This window comes from Neospora caninum, chromosome VIII, assembly GCF_000208865.1.
Source record: "Neospora caninum Liverpool complete genome, chromosome VIII".
In the NCBI taxonomy this organism is placed as follows: Eukaryota; Apicomplexa; class Conoidasida; order Eucoccidiorida; family Sarcocystidae; genus Neospora; species Neospora caninum.
The window spans coordinates 4,892,850-4,914,083 of record NC_018395.1 but is presented as its reverse complement, the minus strand read 5'-3'; the positions used below and the strand labels follow the sequence as shown (position 1 = coordinate 4,914,083).

The 21,234-nt window shown below is 52.1% G+C and overlaps 3 protein-coding genes across 3 annotated transcripts; 2 read left to right on the top strand and 1 right to left on the bottom strand.

Annotated features, from left to right (window-relative positions):
• Positions 1-2,887: 2,887 nt before the first annotated feature.
• On the bottom strand, positions 2,888-6,403 carry NCLIV_036170 (conserved hypothetical protein; the record flags this gene model as incomplete). The annotated part of the gene is made up of 5 exons (XM_003883819.1): positions 2,888-3,690; positions 4,201-4,243; positions 4,815-4,927; positions 5,397-5,580; positions 6,170-6,403. The coding sequence occupies 5 exons, from the start codon at positions 6,401-6,403 to the stop codon at positions 2,888-2,890; spliced, it is 1,377 nt and encodes a 458-aa protein (XP_003883868.1).
• A 1,316-nt stretch (positions 6,404-7,719) lies between these two features.
• Positions 7,720-8,535, top strand: NCLIV_036160 (hypothetical protein; the record flags this gene model as incomplete). The annotated part of the gene is made up of 2 exons (XM_003883818.1): positions 7,720-7,981; positions 8,336-8,535. The coding sequence occupies 2 exons, from the start codon at positions 7,720-7,722 to the stop codon at positions 8,533-8,535; spliced, it is 462 nt and encodes a 153-aa protein (XP_003883867.1).
• Positions 8,536-10,767: 2,232 nt separating this feature from the next.
• NCLIV_036150 (hypothetical protein) lies at positions 10,768-16,556 on the top strand (the record flags this gene model as incomplete). The annotated part of the gene is made up of 7 exons (XM_003883817.1): positions 10,768-12,855; positions 13,483-13,604; positions 14,348-14,476; positions 14,809-14,966; positions 15,457-15,647; positions 16,074-16,229; positions 16,530-16,556. The coding sequence occupies 7 exons, from the start codon at positions 10,768-10,770 to the stop codon at positions 16,554-16,556; spliced, it is 2,871 nt and encodes a 956-aa protein (XP_003883866.1).
• Positions 16,557-21,234: the final 4,678 nt, after the last annotated feature.

The following is a 21,234-nucleotide window of genomic DNA, read 5'->3' as shown; positions in this document are numbered from 1 at the left end:
GTGGGGCGGTCTATCAAGTGCCGTAGTCGATTGCAGGGGCCGATGGGAGCAGCGATCACCAAGTTTGTCCCGAGGAAAAACAGTCAAACAGAACCGACTGCTGGCAACTTCAAAGCAAACGGCGGCATCGCCGGTACTGTGGCCCCTCTCGGAATGGGCATAAAAAATCCAAGAGGTGGTACACAGGAAGGACGGCGGAGATTTACATAGGTTTAGCGGTTGCCATCACGGGCTGATAGTTACAGTCGATAACAGTTTCAGTTTTCAGAGAGGCGTCGCGATCAAACGTCGTATACCTGTGTTGCTGTCAACGATACGACGGCAGCCAATTCCGGTGCCTTGCATTGTAGAATAGAAACTATATGTAGGTTCATGTTTGACTCCTGCTGCCAAGCTTAATGAACGCCACACTCTCCATGCGTCCACTCTGCACGCGCCAGGAGAAAGGAGAACGACCTCCCTTTATAAAACGTAGTCTTTGCATCCTACACCTGTACTGCGGTTTTGCATTGGTTTGCCGCCCTTAACTCCGCAAGCGTAGGACACAAAACTGCGTCGCCCTTGTGGAGCGCGAAAGCGAAGGACGGTCGCAATTTTTACCTGGCGAAAAGGCACGGAACCTTTCAATGAGTGGTAGTAAGAATGGGGGTTGGAACGCAGCATGAAGATACAGGAACATGACATCACAGCCGACAGCCATGCTGGGATCTCGAGTGCACACACGAAGCTGGCTCAAGAATATACAAGTGGAGAGTGTTAGGGTTCAAACATAGACCCGACTGCAGATAGAGGAGCAGTAGTTAACTGAAGCTAGTGTGGCATATCAGAGGTCCCACGAGCAGACACATGATGTAAGCGTATTGAAAACGGAAACCGCTGAGGTGATGACCATCTCTTTCCACGCCAGCGTGGCAGAGGCGAATAAGAAAGGCTCTTTTGCGTGAACCCAACAAAATTCAATCGACCTGTGAATCTTGTTCGTAAAAGAACCATCCGCAACAACGTGGGTTGTGTATCGTTCACCGTGGTTGGAGGGGGGAAAGGCTTCCGAGACGGGAGGTTAGAAGCAGCAGTAGAGATCATGCCAAGTCGCAAGGCGGACGAAAAAACTGGACGCTGTATTCAAAACGGGTTCTGTTTCTCCAGGCAAATGCTCGTGTGCTGCCAGTCATCTGTGGTCGAGCCTTGTACGGCTTTCGGAGCAGGGCTCACCAAGCACAGGAGCTTTTGCCATAAACAAAACCGGAATGGAAAGGTAGCGATAGGAGATAAGATTGCAGCAAGAACATTACACGATACCGACTTATTGCCCGATTTTGTCCGGCCAAAGTACGTTTTTTTGTTCTACCCCTACAGCATGCTGGATTCCTTTTGGCTCAGCTGGGAGGCGCGATGCTGGAGATTGACGCCATTAGCGTTCGTTGACAGTTTTTGGTATATTATGGGTTTTTGTAGCTACGATGCCAAGCGGCGTCCATTGTGACGTTGTGCAATACGTCACCATCTCGGACGAGTGGCGACAGTGTGAATGCCTTTCTTCTAGGAGAAAAGCCGGGCGTAACAGGGGACGGCTGTGTACGTGTTGTGCTACCCGTGATATGCGTGTAAACCGGACTATTCCGTATGGACAGATATGAGGTTTCTGCAGCAGCTTTTCAGTTACTGTCGAGGCCACGAATCCCCGACGAGATCTGTGGGGACAAGTTGGTCTTCCCGCTTGTACTTTTCAAGCTATTTAGTTCTTTTAAGCAAAACAGTATATTTTTAAAGACTTTCGGTTAGACCAATCAATCGAGGTGGATTCTACAGTGCTCTGCAGATCATAATTTCTGCAGGACTTGTAGAGGGTTGACAGTCTTGCCGGCATTCGTGACCTGGAGATGTTCTGGCCGTGTTGCAGCGAGACGGCGGAGAGTTTTCTGGGGGTGGCAGGCCAGTTGGATCCTAGCCTATCTGTAAAGTTTCTGGTTGTAGAAGTGGACACTCCAACCGTCACATCGCGGAAGGCAATGCAGCATTAGTACAGTGCGATGGATTAGTAAGGAAAACAGATCGCCTCTACTAGCTTCCGTTGCATCGGGTACTATGTGCAAATTCACGACCGCCTCATTTGGGATGAGTAAGCAAAATGCTGGCGGCAGCGAGTTCCACTGAACTCCAACACATGTATCTGTCTTGATGAGGATGCAAAGCTCAAGTATTTTCTGACAGTACATAAACGAGCCAGAAATGATTTGCACCGGTGCGACGCTTTAGTGTTGCTTTTACCAAACGAAGCGCCCTACGTGCGGTTTACTACTCGGTTATTCGGTTCACTTTCATCTGGGTACTCAACATGATAATAAAGAATTTCATAGTGCAGGAGTAGGGGTACGCTCTGTGTGTTCTTGATGACTGACTCCTCTGGTCCATAGCATTTTCAGAAGTACTCCAATAATAACTGGATTACAGGAGTACGATTACGAGTTGTCACCACTGTCGCTCGGGCGTGTGGTCCACGGCTGGCATGGCTGTCTTAATCTAAATTGTGGTAGGATGGTTCCTGCGCAGAAGGCGGCTCATGGTTAGGGAGCACGGATCGTTCCAATCGGCAGTCCTCTCGAGGCCTTTAATTATAACCTAATTTCACGTGACACTTACCCATAACTTTACCTGCGGGCTTCTGTGGATGAGCATAATATATCACCTAGTGTAGAGGCCCGCTCTACAGGATCTCTGGTTTCTTATGGTCGATCGTAGAAAGACAGTCCACAGCAATGGCCACAGAAGATCACAGCGGCAAGCAGCAGACGTGAGATGCAAGCTTGGCGGGTCAAGACTGGCCGTCCACACCCCAGACAGGACTGGTACAGACATAAACATGTGCGAAGGCCGGTAGCCTTTTCTTTCACCCTATTTCCAAACTGATACGCCCACTGTAGAAACCAGCATAGTACCAGGACAGCAAAAGTTCAAGAAGCGCGTCCTGTTTGTCTGTTGAAAGAACCTGAAAAACCTCAGCAGCTCCGGCAGGAACGCTGTCCGCATCCGTATCTGGTGTATCGCCAACCAGACATGCTATTTGAGCACGCAACTGAGCGTGCTGTTGCATCGCTCTGCTGAGCTGTGGAACGCATCTTCCATGCATATTTTTCTCTCTCCCCGCTTGAACTGATGCCTCACCCTGTTCCCCAGTGTCTCGATATTCACGCCAGAGACATGCTGCCGTCGAATTAAGTCTATCAAATGCTACCGACACCGGCACAGGTGGTGGCCGTAGGAGGCGGATAATATCGGAACGTGCCATCGGCTTCCCTGAAACATGCCCTCCTAACCTCTGCGTTCCTCCTTGGTTCAAACCACTGTTCAACGCGCACGCACCGACTCCATTTCGCACTTTTTCCTTTGCCGGCACATCCGGTTGTGACGGGTCCGGACGGGAGGTCGCGACTGCACAGCTGGGGAGACCCGCTCGAGAAGACCAACTGTCCCCACATACATCAGATGACGACAGTTCCGAGACAATAGGCTGGCCACACGTCGGACAAAACTGAGACGGCGACTGCTGCGTACTCGGCCTGCAGCGAGAGTTGCCATCCCAGCTTGAGACACACGGAGCTCCGTCTCCGCTCGCACAATATTCAACTCCGTCTTCGACAGGCTGTGTCCGTACACCTGCTGACTGCGGAAGGAATGTCTTTTCCGAATGCCCTGAGAGAAGAGCAACGACAACGCGCAGTTCCCCTCCTGGTCGTTCCAAGGATTTCCCGACGATTCCCAAGCAGCCGCGTCAACAGATGGACCTTTCGAAACTGGCACACAACGCAGAAAGATCTCGATGCGTGCCTCCCCCCTCACCTATGGCACTGTGCTAAGGCCCACTCCTCCGCGCCCTGCCTTCGCAGCAGCCTTACTCGTCCGGCGAACACCCCGCGATTGGCTTCCCAGAGGCGTCTGATTTGGAGGGGCGTATAAACAGTAGCTGTGACTCTTCACCTTCCAGCGCCGCTGGCCCAGCACAGCGGAACAGTACTCCGAAGCGTCTACTGACGACCACCGATGAAACGTCGAGTCACACTCATAAGAAGTCTTGGCTGATGCACATACACGACGGAAGACGCAAGCGAGAGGCACGCCTTCGAGAAAACTTAAGCCGGCAGTGAACCGTGAGCATGACGCGACAGCCATCAATGCACAGGCCACCTTCATTACCGTACTTACCAAAACCTGGCTTCACCTCCCGAGGTCTGTTGGACTGTCGGCCCTGGGTGTAAACCAGCACATCGTTACACACACATATATATATCTCAGGCATACCAGGACTGTGTTCGTGCGCAACTGCGCGCCAGAGATCGCGTCTTGCCACCAGCCAATTCCACACGTTTCCCAGTTCTCACCGTGTCTACGTGCTTTCTAGGGGCTCCAACCGTGGACACGACAGCGACGTCACCGCCTATTGATCAATGCCTCTCATTTTTTGCGAGTTTTTTGTGAGCCATCGTCTGTACTCCCGTGTACTGTTACAGAAAGCGGACCCACTGCGAAAACACCGAGGTCCCGCGCAGATGTACGCAGCTGGTGGCGTCCATAGAGGAAAACAGCAGACGTCTCCTGAGCACTGTCGACTATGCATGCACTAAGCCACAAGGCACCTATATACACGTTGGCGAGCTTGCCAACAAATCCGAACGGGTAGTTCGTGTGAGGTTTATCACTCAAGTGTCGTCGCCTTCCGTTCGCTAGGCCACGCATTGTTTTCACCCTTAGCGGGCACAAATCCGACTGACAAACATGGCACAAAATACAACCACGCCCGGCTCCGCTAGTCGACTCACTTTTTCTCTTTTCCCCTTTCCTCTTCGTGTAGCTGTCTGCTCCAGGATTGCTTCAATCCCCGCAAAGGCGGGTACTTCTTCTTCTCCGTTTTCTCTCTTCCGCTGCACATCACCTGCAGAAGCACATACTACGTGATTCATCACCAAGAACATAGAACCTCGTGGGCGTTCAACAACACAGGAAAAGGACATGGAGCCTTATATTTCCACCGCCAGACGTAAGACAATTCCCGAGAACAACGGTACCAGCGCATCATCTTTCCCCAGTCCCGTCCTTCTTCCCACTTCCGCGGAAGCAGTTAAAAAACCGACTCCCAGAAATCCCCGCAGACGAAACATGCTTGGACGCCCTGCCGATCAATCGACCAGTTTGCCCGTCTGGTTCGTTTATTAGCGTTGGGTGGGGCAACACGGTCTAGGCATCTACTTTTCATCAAGCTCGCCCTTTCAGAAACGAGAAGGAAAAACTCCCTTTCTTGTGTTTGGCCTCCGGCATATATAAATCCGGTTCCCTAAACCCTTCTTCATCGCTCCCATCTTCTGTTTATCTTTGTTAACTGCCATTGTTGCGCGGCGTCTTACCTGAGCCTGTCTCAGCCGAACGCAGTTCCGTCCAAGGATCTGCTTCACGCGTCACCCTCCTTTCCTCCACAGACAAAGAGGGCCCGAGCTCGTCGGTGCCTCCAGGCTCTCCTGCCGCCGTCAGAGGCTCATGGTCGCTGTCGGGGCGCGCTGAGGAAGACGTAGCAGCGGCTTCGGCAGTTGTCTGTGCACAGGTAGTCGACCCAAAGGCATCATCAAACAAGCGTGATGGCGGACGGAGTTACCTGTACATTTTTGTGAATCTGTGTACATGCTCTATGGGACGCACGTCTTGAAAACGGGCCAGGTAGCCTCAAATCGACAAAAGGCCTCACCTCCGGGCGGAAACACAAAGTCTGAGTTGCCCAGCACACATAACGCTCTTCGTGGATCTTATTGAGTCACCCTTTCGTCAGGGACGTCACACGATAACGAATGTCGCGAATTTTAACGTTCATCGAGGAAGCCCGTCTGTCCGCAGTGCCTGAAATTCTCGTTTCCAGGTCACCGCCCCTCGTCACGCAGCGGAAGTCAACTAGAGTTAGCGAACCGACTGGCTTAAGGCAGACCCTGGCAAGGACAGGTGTAGGTGTAAGCAAAGGATTCGCATGCAGCCTGACGGCATCTCCCAGACTTTCACATTGCGTGGCATGAAGTCAAGGCAGTCGCATAATCACACTAATGTTGCTGAATTGACTAGCCGCAGGCAACCTCCACCATTTCCTGTGCTTCTTGCTAGGCGATGAAGTGCGAGGCATATGCGAAGAGCTTACACGATGCGTCTGAAGAAGATGAGAAAACGTGCAGATGATCGGGTCCGGCGCCGTTGTCTCCGGCGCAGCGAACAGTTGGGAATAACACCATGTTGCCGCTTCTGTTGTCACGACATCTTCCTCGTCGGATGTCAACGGATCGGTTGCATTACAATCCGCTTTTGCTTCTTCTCCTTCAAAGTCTTCGACCTCTTCCTCCGTTTCCAAGTTTTTCCGGCACACGAGCTGTGCCATTGTCTTCTTCCGCAGTCAGCGGCTCTGGATTGGGCTACGTTCGTACACGGCGCGTGAATCTGTCTTCCAGAACCATGCAGTTCGTGAGAAACGTCGGATCAGAATATTCTTCTTCGAACAGCCAAGACGTGCTGACGGGCCCTAACCCATGAAAGATACGGCAGCTGAACTAACTTCCAGTCAACAGAAAAAAGCATTCTTGCGCAGGACGCACAGCGATGGGGTCAATCGCAAAGGCCACAGGTGCTTTTACAAGCACTAAACTGGTGCCCCGTTGACGGCAAGAAGCGTCGAGAAGAGCGTGCCATATATATATATATATATATATATTGCCCTATAAGAGGAATCGTAAAAAGCGGGCAGTCATTGTGTTCGGTAGCTCGTGCAACCAACTTGGTACCGAGTAAGTTCCGCCTCAAGGCACTGGCGTAAATGTGTTCATTCAGATTGCATCTCACCGTTAAAGAAAAGAATGATTAATACCAGCCCCGGAGATACGGTCGTGCACTCACTTTGTGTGCATCAATGTTGGAACTAGAGTCTGAAAACCGTCCAGCATCGGCACCTGGCGAAGCACTTGCCAGCAGCATGGAGCCTGAGCGCCGCCACAAGCTACCCCCCCTCTCCGTAAAGGAACTTCGCCAAACAAAGCAAGGCCACACATTGCAAACTGGAATGTAGTCTTTGTAAACGCACTGTGGCGACTACCGCAGTACCAGAATGAGACATGGTGCCAGATTCTCGGTTGCCCATATTGTGAGTCAACGCGCATGCGTTCCTCTCGATGTGCAAAAGTCGCTTCCTTCGAATATAAGCCGAAGTCGAGGATAACGGCCAAGAACAAGGCACTCAGGATGGCGTTTCGGGGGGTCGTGCCACGGTGGCGCAATCGGCAAGCTAAGCAACTTCTGGGGCTGTACAAGAAGAGCGGGTGCACGGAGAGACCCGAAGTCGATGGTTTTTAGTAGCCGAATGTGACCCTCTTTTCGAAACGGTGTTCACTGTGCAGCGTGAGGGTTTCGTTGTGGCGAATTCTCAGAGAACGCGTCGTTTCGTCTTTGATTTTGCGATCTGTTTGTTGGAAATCGTTCATCGATCGTATGAACTGAACTATCGGGCGTTAGCCCCACAGAAGCGACCTACGACTCGAGCTCCGATCGCGCATTTCATGAATCGCGGTTGCGTTCGCGGCACAGACTCCGATTTTGCCTGTGACTTCGACGCGTCTCATCGCTTAGGCTCTCTGATCGATAGTGTGTGTGTTCTTCAAAGGGGGTGATCGGCGACTGTTCCGTAGTGTGCCAGTCTTTAACAAAATGGCAACCGCGTCGGGCGCGTTCCAGGTTTACACGAAAGGTAGCGGCGACATGGACGGTCGCACTTTCGTCAAAATCCTGAAGGATACGGCGATCCTTGACGGGAAGACGTTGACAACCGTCGATGCGGATCTTATCTTCACGAAGGTAAAGGCAAAAGGTGCCAAGAAAATTGACTATGCTCAGTTCGAGGAAGCACTGAAACTCGTGGGCGAGAAGAAGAAGGTCTCTACTGAGCAAATTGTCAGCAAACTCGCGTCAGGTAAGTTAAGCCAGATAAGTGCGGGCAAGTCGCTTCCAAGGTCTCCTACTTTTTTCCGCAGTTCACTTGTGTTTTCCACGCCCAGGCGGTATACTCCGCAGGGCGCATGTTTACTCGCGCAGATCACCGTGGGTCATGAAGGTCGATGTCACAGGGTAGAAGGGAAAAGTTTTGATAGCTGGTGCCAAGAACTTGTTGCAGCACATCACCACCGTCACGTGTCACCTTGGACTCTGTCAATAGCGGGGCCTTTGTGAACTTCCTGGGACGATTCCGTCTCAGCGGCTGCTGATGTGTGCATGTATATCTCAGTACTGCAGGACTCGAAGTTCTTGTCCGGTGTCCCTTTTGCAGGTGAAACCGGGCCGATTTTGACTGGCACGAAAGCTGACAATGTCCGTTTCCACGACGACAAAAACACCTACACTGGAGTCCATAAACATGGCGGACCAACGCTGGTGGACGAAGGCCGCACACAGTTCAGTGATTTGTCGAATATCTGCGATAGGAGCGACTATGATGTTCGAGGCGTGAAGAAGGGAGTCGCGGAATAGAGAACGGAGACAGCGAGTAACGACGTGCTGAAACGGTGGCAGAGAAGTCATGCCTCTTCAACAGCTGAACGTATGGAAAGACGCTGCGTGGTCTTTTGTTCTTTTGCCCGGTGCGTCCGCGCAGCCCTTCTTTTTCGGAAAGCAGGTTCTTTTGTATACATAACTTCGGCCCAGAGGGGACCGCAGCTCAGCTGTACCCTGGTTTGACCGAGTCATCAATTTTACTATGGCATGAGGAGCTGCGCGGGAGGGGGACAGTGCCGTAGTCGTGTACTTTACGACGCCGTTGTGGAGGAAGGAGATGGTAGGAAAGCAAACTCATTATCATTTTGTTTTCGCCGGATGGCCAACTGCCTCGTCTCTCTGATGTGTTGTCGCTTACCGCTTGAAAACTGTAGGTTGCCGAATATGAATGGAGCAAGGTCCGAGTTTCAGTTGCAGGTGTCAGTATTGTTTGATGCGCTAGATGACGGTCACCGTGAAGTTTTGTTTTGGTGTTGGCAAACATGGGGAGCCTAAGCATTTCCCGAAAGAAATGCGCCGTCTTAGAGGCCAGAAACACCTCGTAGTGGCCGCCAGAACAGTGCGAGACTGCGGGGCAGTTTTCGTAGCACGTCTTGCCGTTTGAAGCCGGAGGATATAGAGGGTCATACAGCGCAGTCATCGACTGTTTACGTTCCAGTCTCTAAGCTGTCAAAGCAGTACGCAGATCTCGCGCCTGGCGATAGGCTCTCTGGTCCCCAGTATGTAACGGCATAGCTTGACACTACGCAACTCGCTGCGTCGTCACAAGATGCCTTTTCTCTGCACTCCAGCTGCACATCCGAATCAAACGGCAGTAGTGGCGGCACAAGACCCGCGGCGCCAGCTAGAAGGTATGGTGTTGAAGTAATGCCATCCAAAACCGGTGGTATGTGTTGGTTGAAGAAAAGCACAAGGCGCATGAAACCGCTTCTCTGCCTACTACTCAGAAGAGGCGGGGCAGCGTGTCTTAGCTATCGAGTTTTGGCGTGCGCTTCGCCTGAAGAAACAGCGGTATTTCCCTCAAGCTTGTAGAAGGCAAACACCGCTTGCGCTACACTACCAAAAGACAGCACACCGATGGACAGGGTTCCCGGTTTTTCCGCGTCTCTCCGGAGTGACTGACATCGAAAAAACGTTGGAGGCATCCTGAAGGATAGGAAGGACCTCAATCGGATCCTATTTTTAGTAGCGGTCCCAAGGCCTGCCAAGTGCAAAGACAGTTGGATGCGTTGCTACCTTACCCCTAGACCGTGAGTTAACTGTCTGTCGGCAACACACCATTCGCTTCACGGCCTCGCTCTTGTGAAAAGGTGATCCCTTCCGAGACGTCACCGTCTTATCCTCCGCAACCGAAACTGCGGCGATGTTCCTCTTGCGCTGCGTTCGTATCGTTTCATACCATCACATGAAAACACCGTCCCGACGGTTGCGTTGTCGCGTCTCCCTACGATGTTGACTACATCTTGAGTGGCCTACGGCCGTCGAGGGTGAACAGTTCATCGGTTGGACTTGAGAGAATTTCAGCAGGTTTTACAGGAAGTCACACATCTCAGAGTATCCCACGTATCGATGAACGGCATTGAACAGACGTCAACCAGTTTGTAGCACCGCTTCACGTCGTGCCTGCATTCCATGCTCTGTACTTTTGTGCTTGATTGCTTTCCCGAGAGAAACCCCCAGTGGGCCGCTCCTTCGACTCCCAGAGTCACAAGTCTGCATGCGGTTTGCATGCCCCTGCATCTCCGAGACTTGGCGAAATCCTTGAGGGACCGTCCATTCCTTCACTTCTTCGTAGCTTATTATTTCTCTTCCTTCCGGGAAAACCCGAGGAGCCCTAGCAGCCGTCGCGGGAGCTCCGTTGCTCGGAGCATGCTGAGCGGTGTGTTGTTCACCGTCGAGGCGGCTCAATCGATTGCCGCGCTGTTCACGCCCTGTCGCGCGCTGCCTGGAAGGACGATTCCCGAGACCCTGTTGTCCCCATGAAACGAATTCGATCCGCTTTGACGTCGGTTGTGCTCTCCGCATGATCTGCCAGAATTTTGGCGTAGACTCGGTTCTCAGGACAGGCGAACTCTTCCCGTGACGCGGTCAACAACTGGAAAACGCTCGCTCGAAGCGAGAACCTGAGGAGAGGCGCAAGACCCCACATCTTCGTCACCTTCGTCGCTTAGCGTGTTTGTTTTCGGACGGAAAGGGTGCCATCGAAAAATGGCGAAAAAGCGTCAGAGGGGGGAGACCGACGGGGCGACCGGCGGCCTCGCGGTGTCTCCCGCGGCGCCAGCGGCCCTTTCAGACACGAAGAGAAGGAAGGGCCAGGACCGTTGGAAGCAAGTACAGTTGGACGCGGCAACTTTGAGGGAGTGTCAGATGGAGGGGATGGCCGAGCTGGAGGAGCTGGACGGCGATGCCGCACTAATTTTTGATCCGTCAATCGTCAGGGTGGACAGCGCTGAGAGCAGAGAGGCGGCGCTGGCGAGCGTGGCATCTGGAAAAGGGCGGCAGCAGAAACGGGGGAAAAAGAAGAACAAGGATTCCTCTCGAGAGTCGCCAAACGCCTCGACAGGGGATGCTGCTAAGAGACAAGGACATGCGGAGGAACTGGACACAGCGTGCGGTGAAGCGCACGAGTTGCCCTCCGCTCCCGGGAGCAAGAGCCGGAAGGCTGCTCCGTCCTCTTCGTCTGTGTCTCCAAAGAAAAAGGCGACTTCCTGTCCCTCCACAGAACTTCTCTCTTCCAACGCTTCTTCCCTCTCTTGCTGCGTGGCCGCACCAACCTCGCCCCACTCTCAGACGGCGCCCCGGTGTACGCTGGAGGATACGACAGAGCAGTGGTGCCTCGTCACGGACCTGCGCGCGGCTCTTCCTCAATGGCTCGGCGCTCTCGACTCGTCTTCAGAGGACCTCCTACACCCTGCTGTTCTGCGCGCTCTACAAGACTGTCGCTTTTTTTCGCCGACTCCCATCCAACGCGCCGTCTTGCTCGCGGCTCTTCGGGACCGGAAGGACATTGTGGGGGCCTCTGAGACAGGGAGTGGAAAGACGCTCGCGTACGGTGTCCCAATCGTCTGCAACTTGCTTGCCCAAGCGCTTCGGCGAAACGAGAAGGAGATCGAGCACAAGAACAAAACGAAGTCCCTGAAGAAGCGAAAGAAGCAGAGGGTTGACGCGTTTTCCGTGGCTCTCAGCCAAGACGACGGGGATGCTGTCGGGTCTTCTAGTCTCACAGAGGAAGAGGCAGCTGTCGACGCCTGGCCGAGCTCCAGTGATGAAGATGCTGAGCACGAGGAAGCACCCAACCAAAATGATGACACGAGTTCTCCGGCGATGGATGGAGGCAGAAGCTCAGGTGGCCCCAAGAGTGTAGGTGGAAAAGTGGGCGGTCCGGAGTGTCTCATTGTCGTTCCGAGCCGAGAACTAGCCCTTCAGGTGCAGAGACACCTGGAGGCCTTGTGTGCCTATACGCCTCTGACGGCCGTGTGTCTTGTCGGCGGCTTGGCCGTTCAGAAGCAGCTACGACTGTTAGGTCAAGTTCGTCCTGAAATTGTCATCGGGACTCCTGGCCGTCTTTTCGCTGTCATTCAGGAGGCCCAGACGAGTGTCTCTCGATCGCTTTCCTTCGCCTATGACGGCTCGCTGGTCTGTGAATCTCCGCCCGCAGGCCAGGGCGAAGAGCACGGAAACAGCCCACTGGCTGATGAGAAAAAGGAGGGAGACAGTAACCGACGGGGCCGTATCGAGCGCGGTCGCGAATTCATGGCTTCCTTGCACACACTCCGCTTCCTGGTTCTTGATGAGGCAGACCGCTTAACGCAAGAGGGGTGCTTTCAGGAGATGGAGGGTCTGCTTGACGCCGTTTACAAAGCCCACGCTTCTCCGAAGAAGGGGGACAATGACATCAAGAGGCGACGAGGAAGGCATCGAGAAGACGAAGCGACTTCGTTTTCGCTGGGCGAATGCCGCAAAATCCAAACCTTCATCTTCTCCGCCACTCTCGCTATGGACCCATCTACCCGTCAAAAAAAAAAGCAGAGAAGGGAGGCGAAAGAACGCCCAAGCGTTCTACAAGCTCTTATGGATCGCGTACATTTGAGAAAAAAACGGTTGTTTGTTGTCGACTTAAGCCGAAAGGAAGGAGACAGCAGAAAGACTCTGAAGCGGAGCTTCGACCAAGACGACCCAGATTTGGCGCTTTGTGAAGCTGGTCAAATCCCTGGAAGGAACAGTCTCGCGGGAGGTCCTCTCAAGTTACCAGATGGACTCTCCATCACGGCACTAAAGACAGCTGCTGGAGAAGAGGTAAGACCGTAGTTGGCGAGTGTCCATCACGGTACCATTTTGTGCTTTCCCTTCGACTGGGACGTGACCGTTGCACAAAAGGTGCATGTGCGTGACCTGCGCGCGCATTTCAGTTACAGGTCAGCTCTGTATTATTTGAGTCAGTTAAGTCGTGTGACGTTTCATCTTCTGTACCTACCGATCTACAACCATGATGCCTATTTGTTGCGACGCTCCAAGATGTGAGTACGCGAGGCGCATCTGCTATCTGTTTACCTATATATGTCTCCCTTTAGTTTCTCACGTTTTTCTGTGGTATCCATTAGCGTTTGTTTGGGCATCTCTACATTCCGTGCAAAACATGTTGCAGCATGGATGTATTTACATAAATGTACGTGTACTGCATATACACGTACTTGTATGCGCAGATACACACAGGCATGCGCACATATGTAAATCTCAGATTGCTACGTTCTTTCTGGACCTTCCATTCTGTCTTGTCTCTCTCCTATGCGGAGACAACACCGACGCTGGGCGTTGCCGCTGTTTTGGCCTACCTTTTTTCTTTACGTTTTTTCCGGCGTGAAGGTTGAAAAGAGGCTGTAACTGGAATCACGCTGACTTGTTATGTTTTTCCCGTTTTGCCAGGAGCTGTACCTTGTCCTGTTCTTGCTCAAACTCTTCGTCTCGGCTCCCGCTAACGAACCTCTGAAAGTCATGATTTTTGTCAACGCCATCTCCTACGTCTACCGTTTAGATCCCATTCTCAGGTGAGTCGATGTTGACAGTTTGTCCCAGAAGGCGTGTTGTAGTCTTAGGAGAGCGTGGAGTCGGCCGGCTCACAGTGTCTGGTGGGGAGCGCGGACCTGGCGCTACCTGATGGCCCAGCAAATTTCCGTCGTCCTTGTCATAACCCTGTGTCACAAGATTGGGAGCAGCGAACAGTCTTCACTAGATAGTGCCGGCGTGTGGCAATTCCTCCTGCTGTGTGTAAATTCTAGGATCCACCGTCACCGTTGCGATAGGATTCTCTCAAATTCAGCTGTGCCTCTGGCTCTGATTCTCAAGCGCAGCTTACGTATCTGTGCATATTCTTAAGGCTGACGGACTCCTCTCAGTTGTTTCATTTGAAGGGCTTGAGGAGAAATCAATCTAGGAGGGCAAGCGACACACTGCTGCTTTTGCATGTTCCATCGCTACTCAGTTCTCTGTTGGCGCTGCTGCGGTGCTTAGTCAGTATTCTGAGGCCTCCGTAGTGCTCGTTGTAGAGGGCGCGGAAAAGGTTATGGCCTCTCTGCATCTCGAAAAGCTGAAGCGGCCTCTGTTGTCAGGATAAACGTGAGGCATCTCCGGCGACGCCGTAGAGTTCCTCGCGCACCTGCCTTTTGCTGCAGCCTCAGGCGTAACCGATCGATATCGTTGTGCAGTCAATCTTAGTCAAGCGAGGGTTTTTGGCGTGCGCAAAACGACCACAGGAGGAACCCTCCCTTGTATTTCTGTGTTGATTTTCCAGCCTGGTACTCGGACGCGACAAGCACCAATCAGACCGGCGAGCCGGTCCTAAGGGCGCATCCCCGTTGGCCGAAGTAGTTGGGTTGCACTCAAATCTTCAGCAGAAGCAACGTCTGAAGCGTGTAGAAACGTAGGTTCCCCACCTCCTGCGCTGACACGCTCCTAGAGCGTGCTCAGCGATTTTGCAGGCTCTCAAAAAGTGAGCCAGCAGTTGCCTTTGTCGAGGCCGTCGAGAGGCCGGCCAAGGGTAGATCCCGCGAATATTCCTATTTGCCCCGCGCAGTTCGTCTCGAAAACGGGTTTGCTTTTCACGAGATAAAGTCTAGGAGCGGAAGACGATTTCGCGCACTTGCATGGCAGCCGTGTTTTCTACTACGTGGAGAGGTATTTCTGTGTGACAGCTCGACCCCTATGCTCAGGCCTGTTCCGGCTACCTGGTGCTGTCCTGTGTCACGTCCATAGGTTCCAGAGCGCTGACCGCGCGGTGATCGTTTGCACGGATGTCGCCTGTAGAGGCCTGGATCTGAAGCAGGTGAAGGAGGTTGTCCACTTCCAAGCCCCTCGGTCTTCGTCCATCTTCGTGCACAGGAGTGGACGGACAGCTCGGGCGCAGCAATCAGGTGAGCCGCACACAGACAGGGGAGGTCTTCGTGCTGCCTCGTTTTTTTCTGGTGAGGTTTGTAAACCCGATAGGATATTGCGCAGGCGGCTCCCACATGTGCCGAGTGTATCATCCACCCAATAGCGGTACGCCATATGCATTGCCTTTTCAATCAATCTGGCTGATGTCTCTTCCAGTCCAGTGCTGTCCGTGGAAGAAGGCCGCCTCGAGGCAGTATGTAGGCCGTGGCGAAGTGGGAAAGACGGTAGCCGGTAGAAACATGGTGTTTCTGCGTTCAGTGGAGTGTTCGACGGGCAGTGCAGAGACTCTTTGCTTGTACGGCTGATTCCAATTTTCCCACGTTCATTTCGCCAGTGGATCTCCAGTGTACAGTGGGGCGGGAACCGTAGTAGCTCTCGGTTCCTGTCGTATACGCCTGTATGGAATATCAGTGAAGTTCACCTATGGGCTTTCGCTTAGCTCGTCTATGTTGTTGTGTGCGTCTTCAGGTGAAACGGTTTGCGTCTTAGGCCCAAACCAGGTCTCTGACTGGTTGCAGGTTTTGAGGCCCATGCAGATAAATGTGGGAGAGCTGGACCCTCCTGCATGCATGCACAAGAGCTCTCGAGTGTACAGTCAGCTGACGAAAGTGAAGAGAATTCTCACAATCGCCACCCAGATTGAAGCTGCGGGACACCATGTAAGAACAGAAAAGAGCATTACCTGCTGATGTCCTGGAAGAAAACGAAACTGTCTGGGGGCTACTTACAAATGTGTGGCACCCGTAGCGGCCTTCCCCGCGTCTTCGGTGCTCGTCCTTTGGTACTCTGTTTTGTTGCGTCATCTCGACAGACCATCGTTGGAGGCTGTGCTTGGAATCTGAGTGTTTCGATCGAGAGAAACTATCGCCTCGCAGTGTTGCTCCGGCAAACTACAAAGGTCAGACCCTGGTGGATCAGTCGTCTTCTGCGGTTCTGCAGTATCCAACTTTGGAAGGACCAGTTCTTACCCTGCACCTGAGTGAACCCGCTGTGAGGACGTTCCTGGAGTTCCTCAGTGCAAGGTTTCGACCGGTTCGGTCAGCATTGCGTGCGCTACTCATGAATGTGTTTGTTATTACCTGCAGAAAGCAAAGGAAAGGCGGGCGACGTCATGGTTGAAAAAGGCGGCACAAGCGGCTGACATCATGTTTGAGTCTGATATTTCGGAAGACGAAGAGGAGTCAGCTAAGCGTGCAGCTCAAGCGAGGACAACGGCGGTTCTGAGAGCGGAACTGTCTCAGGTGAGCTAACGAGGAGCTCTTTCACGTTGGGCGCGTACGTACACTACAGGGGACCTATGCCAAAGCAGTTGTTGGACGGGGAGAAACGAGATTTGTGTGCCAGGCAGAACGATAAACTCGTGTCCTAGCGATTGAGCCCAATCTGCGGTCATCGTGTCGGTGTGCAATACAACCCAATTGTCATGTAACTGTGTACAAATATGTGAGGAAATGCTAATATCTGTGCTCAGCAATTAAAACTGTGTGTACTTGAACAAAGACTACTTCAGTACTTTTGAGGTGTCGCTGTGCTGTGTGCAGCTCATCCATTCCCTCAAGCTCCTCTAGATAGTTCTCGTATGAAACGGAAAACGGACCAGAAGCCCGCACTGCAATCGTTCTCGACCAGAGTTTGTCCTACTCTGGTGGGGCCTCCATGGTGGTGCTTTGGCCCATTCTGTAGCTTTCGTTCTGGCACCTTCCCCTCGGTGTTATGGCCAGACTTGTGAATTCATCAGCTCGATTCGATGCTAACTCAAACTGCATAGCCTTGTGGAAGGGTTCCCAACCATCGCCTGCATTCGTCTCGTTTAATGCTCTTCAGTTGCAACTTTTTTGCGGCAAAGCGGGAATGTTCTGCGTCGGTACACCATTGGCCTGTCGTCTTACGATCTGATCCTTCTATTGCCGTCATAGCAAATAGAATAGGAGCTGTTGTTTTCGTCAGCTACTTTCAATCGCGCGAGGAAAGGAAGACACGCCGGCAATTACCTTTCAGGGGTCTCCCCACATACACAGTAAATCCGAAAGTACTGTTGCTGCCTTATAAGGGTTTGCGTCTGGCGCCAAAACGCAGAGGCCCGCCCGAAGTTCCGGCCAGTGCCCTAGTTTAATCACTGAATAATTCGCCAAGATTTGTTCTGTTTATGGAAATTCGCTCACGTTTTATGAGGGTTTCCTTGCTATCGCAGGGGTCATTCCAAGGGGGAAAGATCTTCATAGTAAAACCTAAATTCAGTCGGCTGCACCCTGGCGTTCAGGTGCTTACATATCTCAAACGTCGACGATATTTCTGTAAAACTGATCCGACCATATATGCAAGCTCCATCAAGGAGGAAAGGCACAGGGGCGCTGAGACAAGGGACGCGAGTAACTGCAGGTTATACTGTACGTGAGCGCGTGCACGACCCGTCGTTCTTGGCGAACCGAGACCCAGCATGGAAACTGTATTATCCACAGCGACGTCTTTTCTTCACCATGGTGCCAGGTTCTATTCGAGATTGTTCTTCGTCTACCCTCTCCAGCGGGTGCGACGGAAAGCATGAGCGCCTTACCATCACGTTAGGTTCTAACGGGTATGTCGTTGAGGTTATACGCCAGGCTGGCGAAAATGTTTTGTTCAATGCCCCCCATTTTAAGGAAGAAAATTCGACAGCTGTGTTTTTGGACGATTCACTAGTCTTTTCCATATTAACGAATACACAAGCACGCCGACAACACTTGAGCGAATCTGAACAATTCAGCTAGCAGCACGTTCGCTGTAAACATAGGGCGGCGTTTGACGAAAATCAACCAAAGCTCTTTGTCTGTCATATCTCTCGTAGCCAGATTCGGGCGAACTGGTACCCGTGCAACCTTAAATTTGAGCGTATGACAGAAAACGTACAGGGAATGTCACAACTCTGCAAACGAAGAACAGTCTCCAAGTTTTCAATACACTATAGAGTCGGTGCGGCCACTTGCCGTACATCACCGACTGTTAAGAAGCGAATCGTCTCAAGTTGACAGTGAGTCGTATTGCCACGTGTAGGGAAAATGGATGCTACGTAAATCAATTTGAGTATCACACAGTCTTCCTTACCACAGACCTTCAGCTGAACAACCGACACTCACAACCACGAAGTACGACAGGTGATACGACCACAGGTTGGCGATCTTCTGATTAGATCAGTACGGTGCGGAGGACGACACCAGACACCAAGGCACATCATGCCTGAGCCTTGTTTTGTTACCTGGAAACTTTTGAGAGACGTTTTTTCATAAATTCATGTACAGACAACTGAAGAATGGTGACCCCTACTGGAGGAACAGCTAGTGCCAAAAACTTTTGTCTTGACCCTCACGGCCGACAAATAGAATCAGCGTTCATTCGAGGGACCGCCGCAGTGTGGTACTGGTCGCCGGGAGACTTGTGAGGTAGAAGAGGAAAGACTGCAAGGACAACCCTTCACTGACAGTCCTACGGTTTCCGTTTAATGGGGTATGGATTTAACTGGCGGTGACTCTCGCTGTGAAGGCCTGAGAAAACAGTCCGTGGCGGCAGGTGAACATTGCTCACGACATTTTCCTGTACCCAAGATATCACTGGATTTAATGCTGCGAAATATATTCATCGAGGAAAATTAACACGTACGAGCTTTCACTGTTACTTTCTTCTGGAACGGGGATCTTTTCAACATCCATTCATGTATACCTGCCTCAGGAATCATGATTTGCCTGCAATATTTGTATTTCTGGGTCAACCATTCGGAACACTGCTTGCGCCTACTTCTTCGGGTATTTCCGTGGTTTCCCGAGCATGTCATGCACCGGCAGATTGTCACAGGTCCTTTTCATGCCATACGCCCCGACTTCGATGGTGTTCCAAAGGGCCAGTTTTCAAAGGCTACCGAATTATGTTTGTAGAGGCGTACGTCTGATGTCACCGTGCTTTTTTTCGCACAGTTCTACAAACAACGTTTCACCAGGGCCTTCACCGTTGCGTACCGTAAATGTGTCGGATACCTTCCACAAACGACATTCGGGCAATTGGCAGCAAAACCAAATATGTTCCTTTGCAGCGCCACTTGTTTTTAACTTCGGATACGCCAACTGTGAGGACGTACCGTCCTCTGTCACTGGGGTGCGCGTTTTGGCACAAGGTCTGTTTCAGTGACTTTGACCGAAACTATATCCATCAGATGTCTTGGTTTGTCTCCTCAGCGTGGGCGGGAGTCAATCCTGCCCGGGAACTCACATCTATATGTGTAAGTCCTTGCAAGGAGAGATTGGGGCCGCGAGGACCGTCTTGGATGGTTCGTCTGACAGGAATTGGAAGACGCAGCTCTCCTTCGGTTGCGTCGGCAAACAGAGACCCTGTGCAGCTACTACTTCTAGTTGTCTTTCCTTGGGCACAGGTTCTGAAGCGAGATGGCCATATGCCGTCTAGACTTGCCCGGCCGTAACTCCCACCCTCGAAATTCCGAGTCATGTGTTGGGTAACCACCGTTGGCGCGCTGCTCCGTCGCGGTCGGACAGGCAGCCGTATACAGAAAAGACGACTGGGCAGACCGTCACCTCTTAAGCCCGCAAACTGTGTCTTTGCCCGAACTGAAGAAAAACGCGAGACACGGCTTCCAGGGGATCTTGGACCACAGTTTTTTCCATCAGGGTTAGGGAAGGAGAGGACAGGTTCGTCCCCAGGTGCTTTCACAGTCCCGGGAATAATCTGATTTGGTTCACCTGTCAAAGCGCGATCCCCTCCAGATATCCCTGGTTTGGACGTCCTGAACAGCTGAGCAGACAAGCCAGAGATACGCCGTTCCCGCGGTACCTTGACGGGGAACCGAGAAGCTGACAGACTGCTAGGCTCAACGGTCGGGGACGCGTGGGTCCCCGGCCCGAAAACAAGATTAGACATATTCAGGTGCTTTGACTCTGAAGGTCTGACTTGTATGCGTCTGAGCAACCAAACGAAGCAACGCGACAGAATGCTGTTTCGCGGTTGACTAGTCGCCTCAACTGCTGGGGGCACTTCAGTCATGGCAGGAGGCTGAGCTGGAAGTCACACGGATTACACAGAAAGCGGACAACTGTACGGTAAAGCAAACGCTACAGACCACCCCCTGGCATCCGTTCGCCATGCAAGTCTAAATGATAGGGTCCTGTGACTGACTTGAGGAAACCGGGCAGGCAAGGAGGTCACACGAGTTTAAACGTGCTTTTGGAAAGTCAGGGCTTTTCAGGGGGACCAAACGACCACGGAGGAAAAAACAGCCAGAGACTTCTGTAAGTGTGGAGGTCGCACCTGGCGATATACAGTCTCATTTATATGCCTGAAATAAGTCGGAGTGTAAACTGTACTGCCTCCCTTCATGCGGGATCCGCACTGTACTCAGCAAGATATTAGCTGACGAAAAGAAACGTTGTAGAGGAAAGCAACGTAACGCCAAAGCCGTATGGTACAAAGATTGTCGATGGTGATTCAATGGTGCTGAAATTCGTTGCATTTCTAGCACAAGCCGGCGAGGTTGCAGAGCAGGAATCCAGCAACGTCAATCCGGCTCATAGGGAACAAAAAACTACACTGCGGTTCAAAAAAATGTTTCTGCCTTCCGTTGTAAAGGTCAAGGCAACAACGATAACAATAAAGTTCCGTTCTCGGTTGTCTCCACCAAACGAACCGACGACTTCGAAATCTACGAAGCGGCTGCAAACCTGGACCCCTGTTGCCCTTCTGCTATTGTGACAATGTCAAAAAACACAACACGTCAGTCAAACTCTAGTTGTTGCTCACACTCGAAAGATGTGCCCCGCTTCAGAGCACAGATTCGGGTGGGTCTATGCCGGTAGAGGTGTGGTCAAAAAACACACTTGATTTCTCTTTTACATCCAACATGTGTTCATCGGGTGTCGCCAACTGTGCTGCGACGCACCTTCATAACATTTTCCTGTCATTCGGTTCCTTTTCGTTAAGGGCTCATCCTCTTCACACACAGACTACAACAACTCCCCGAAATTCCAGGTAGCTAGGTGCCGTCCTCCGTACACACCGGTATCAATTTACGTATAAACGGGACGGCACGCGATTGACTTGTCTAGCAGTAAAGTCTAGCTGGATCGTATCTTACTGGTATGTGTATGGGCTTCTCCCCCCTCGCAGATATCGTGGCTGGAGTGCCGCTGAACGGATAGAAATTTATCCGGGGATAATAAGCTTTCCCCCGTGCCTCATCAATTAATGCAGATCATAGGCAGATTCCACGGT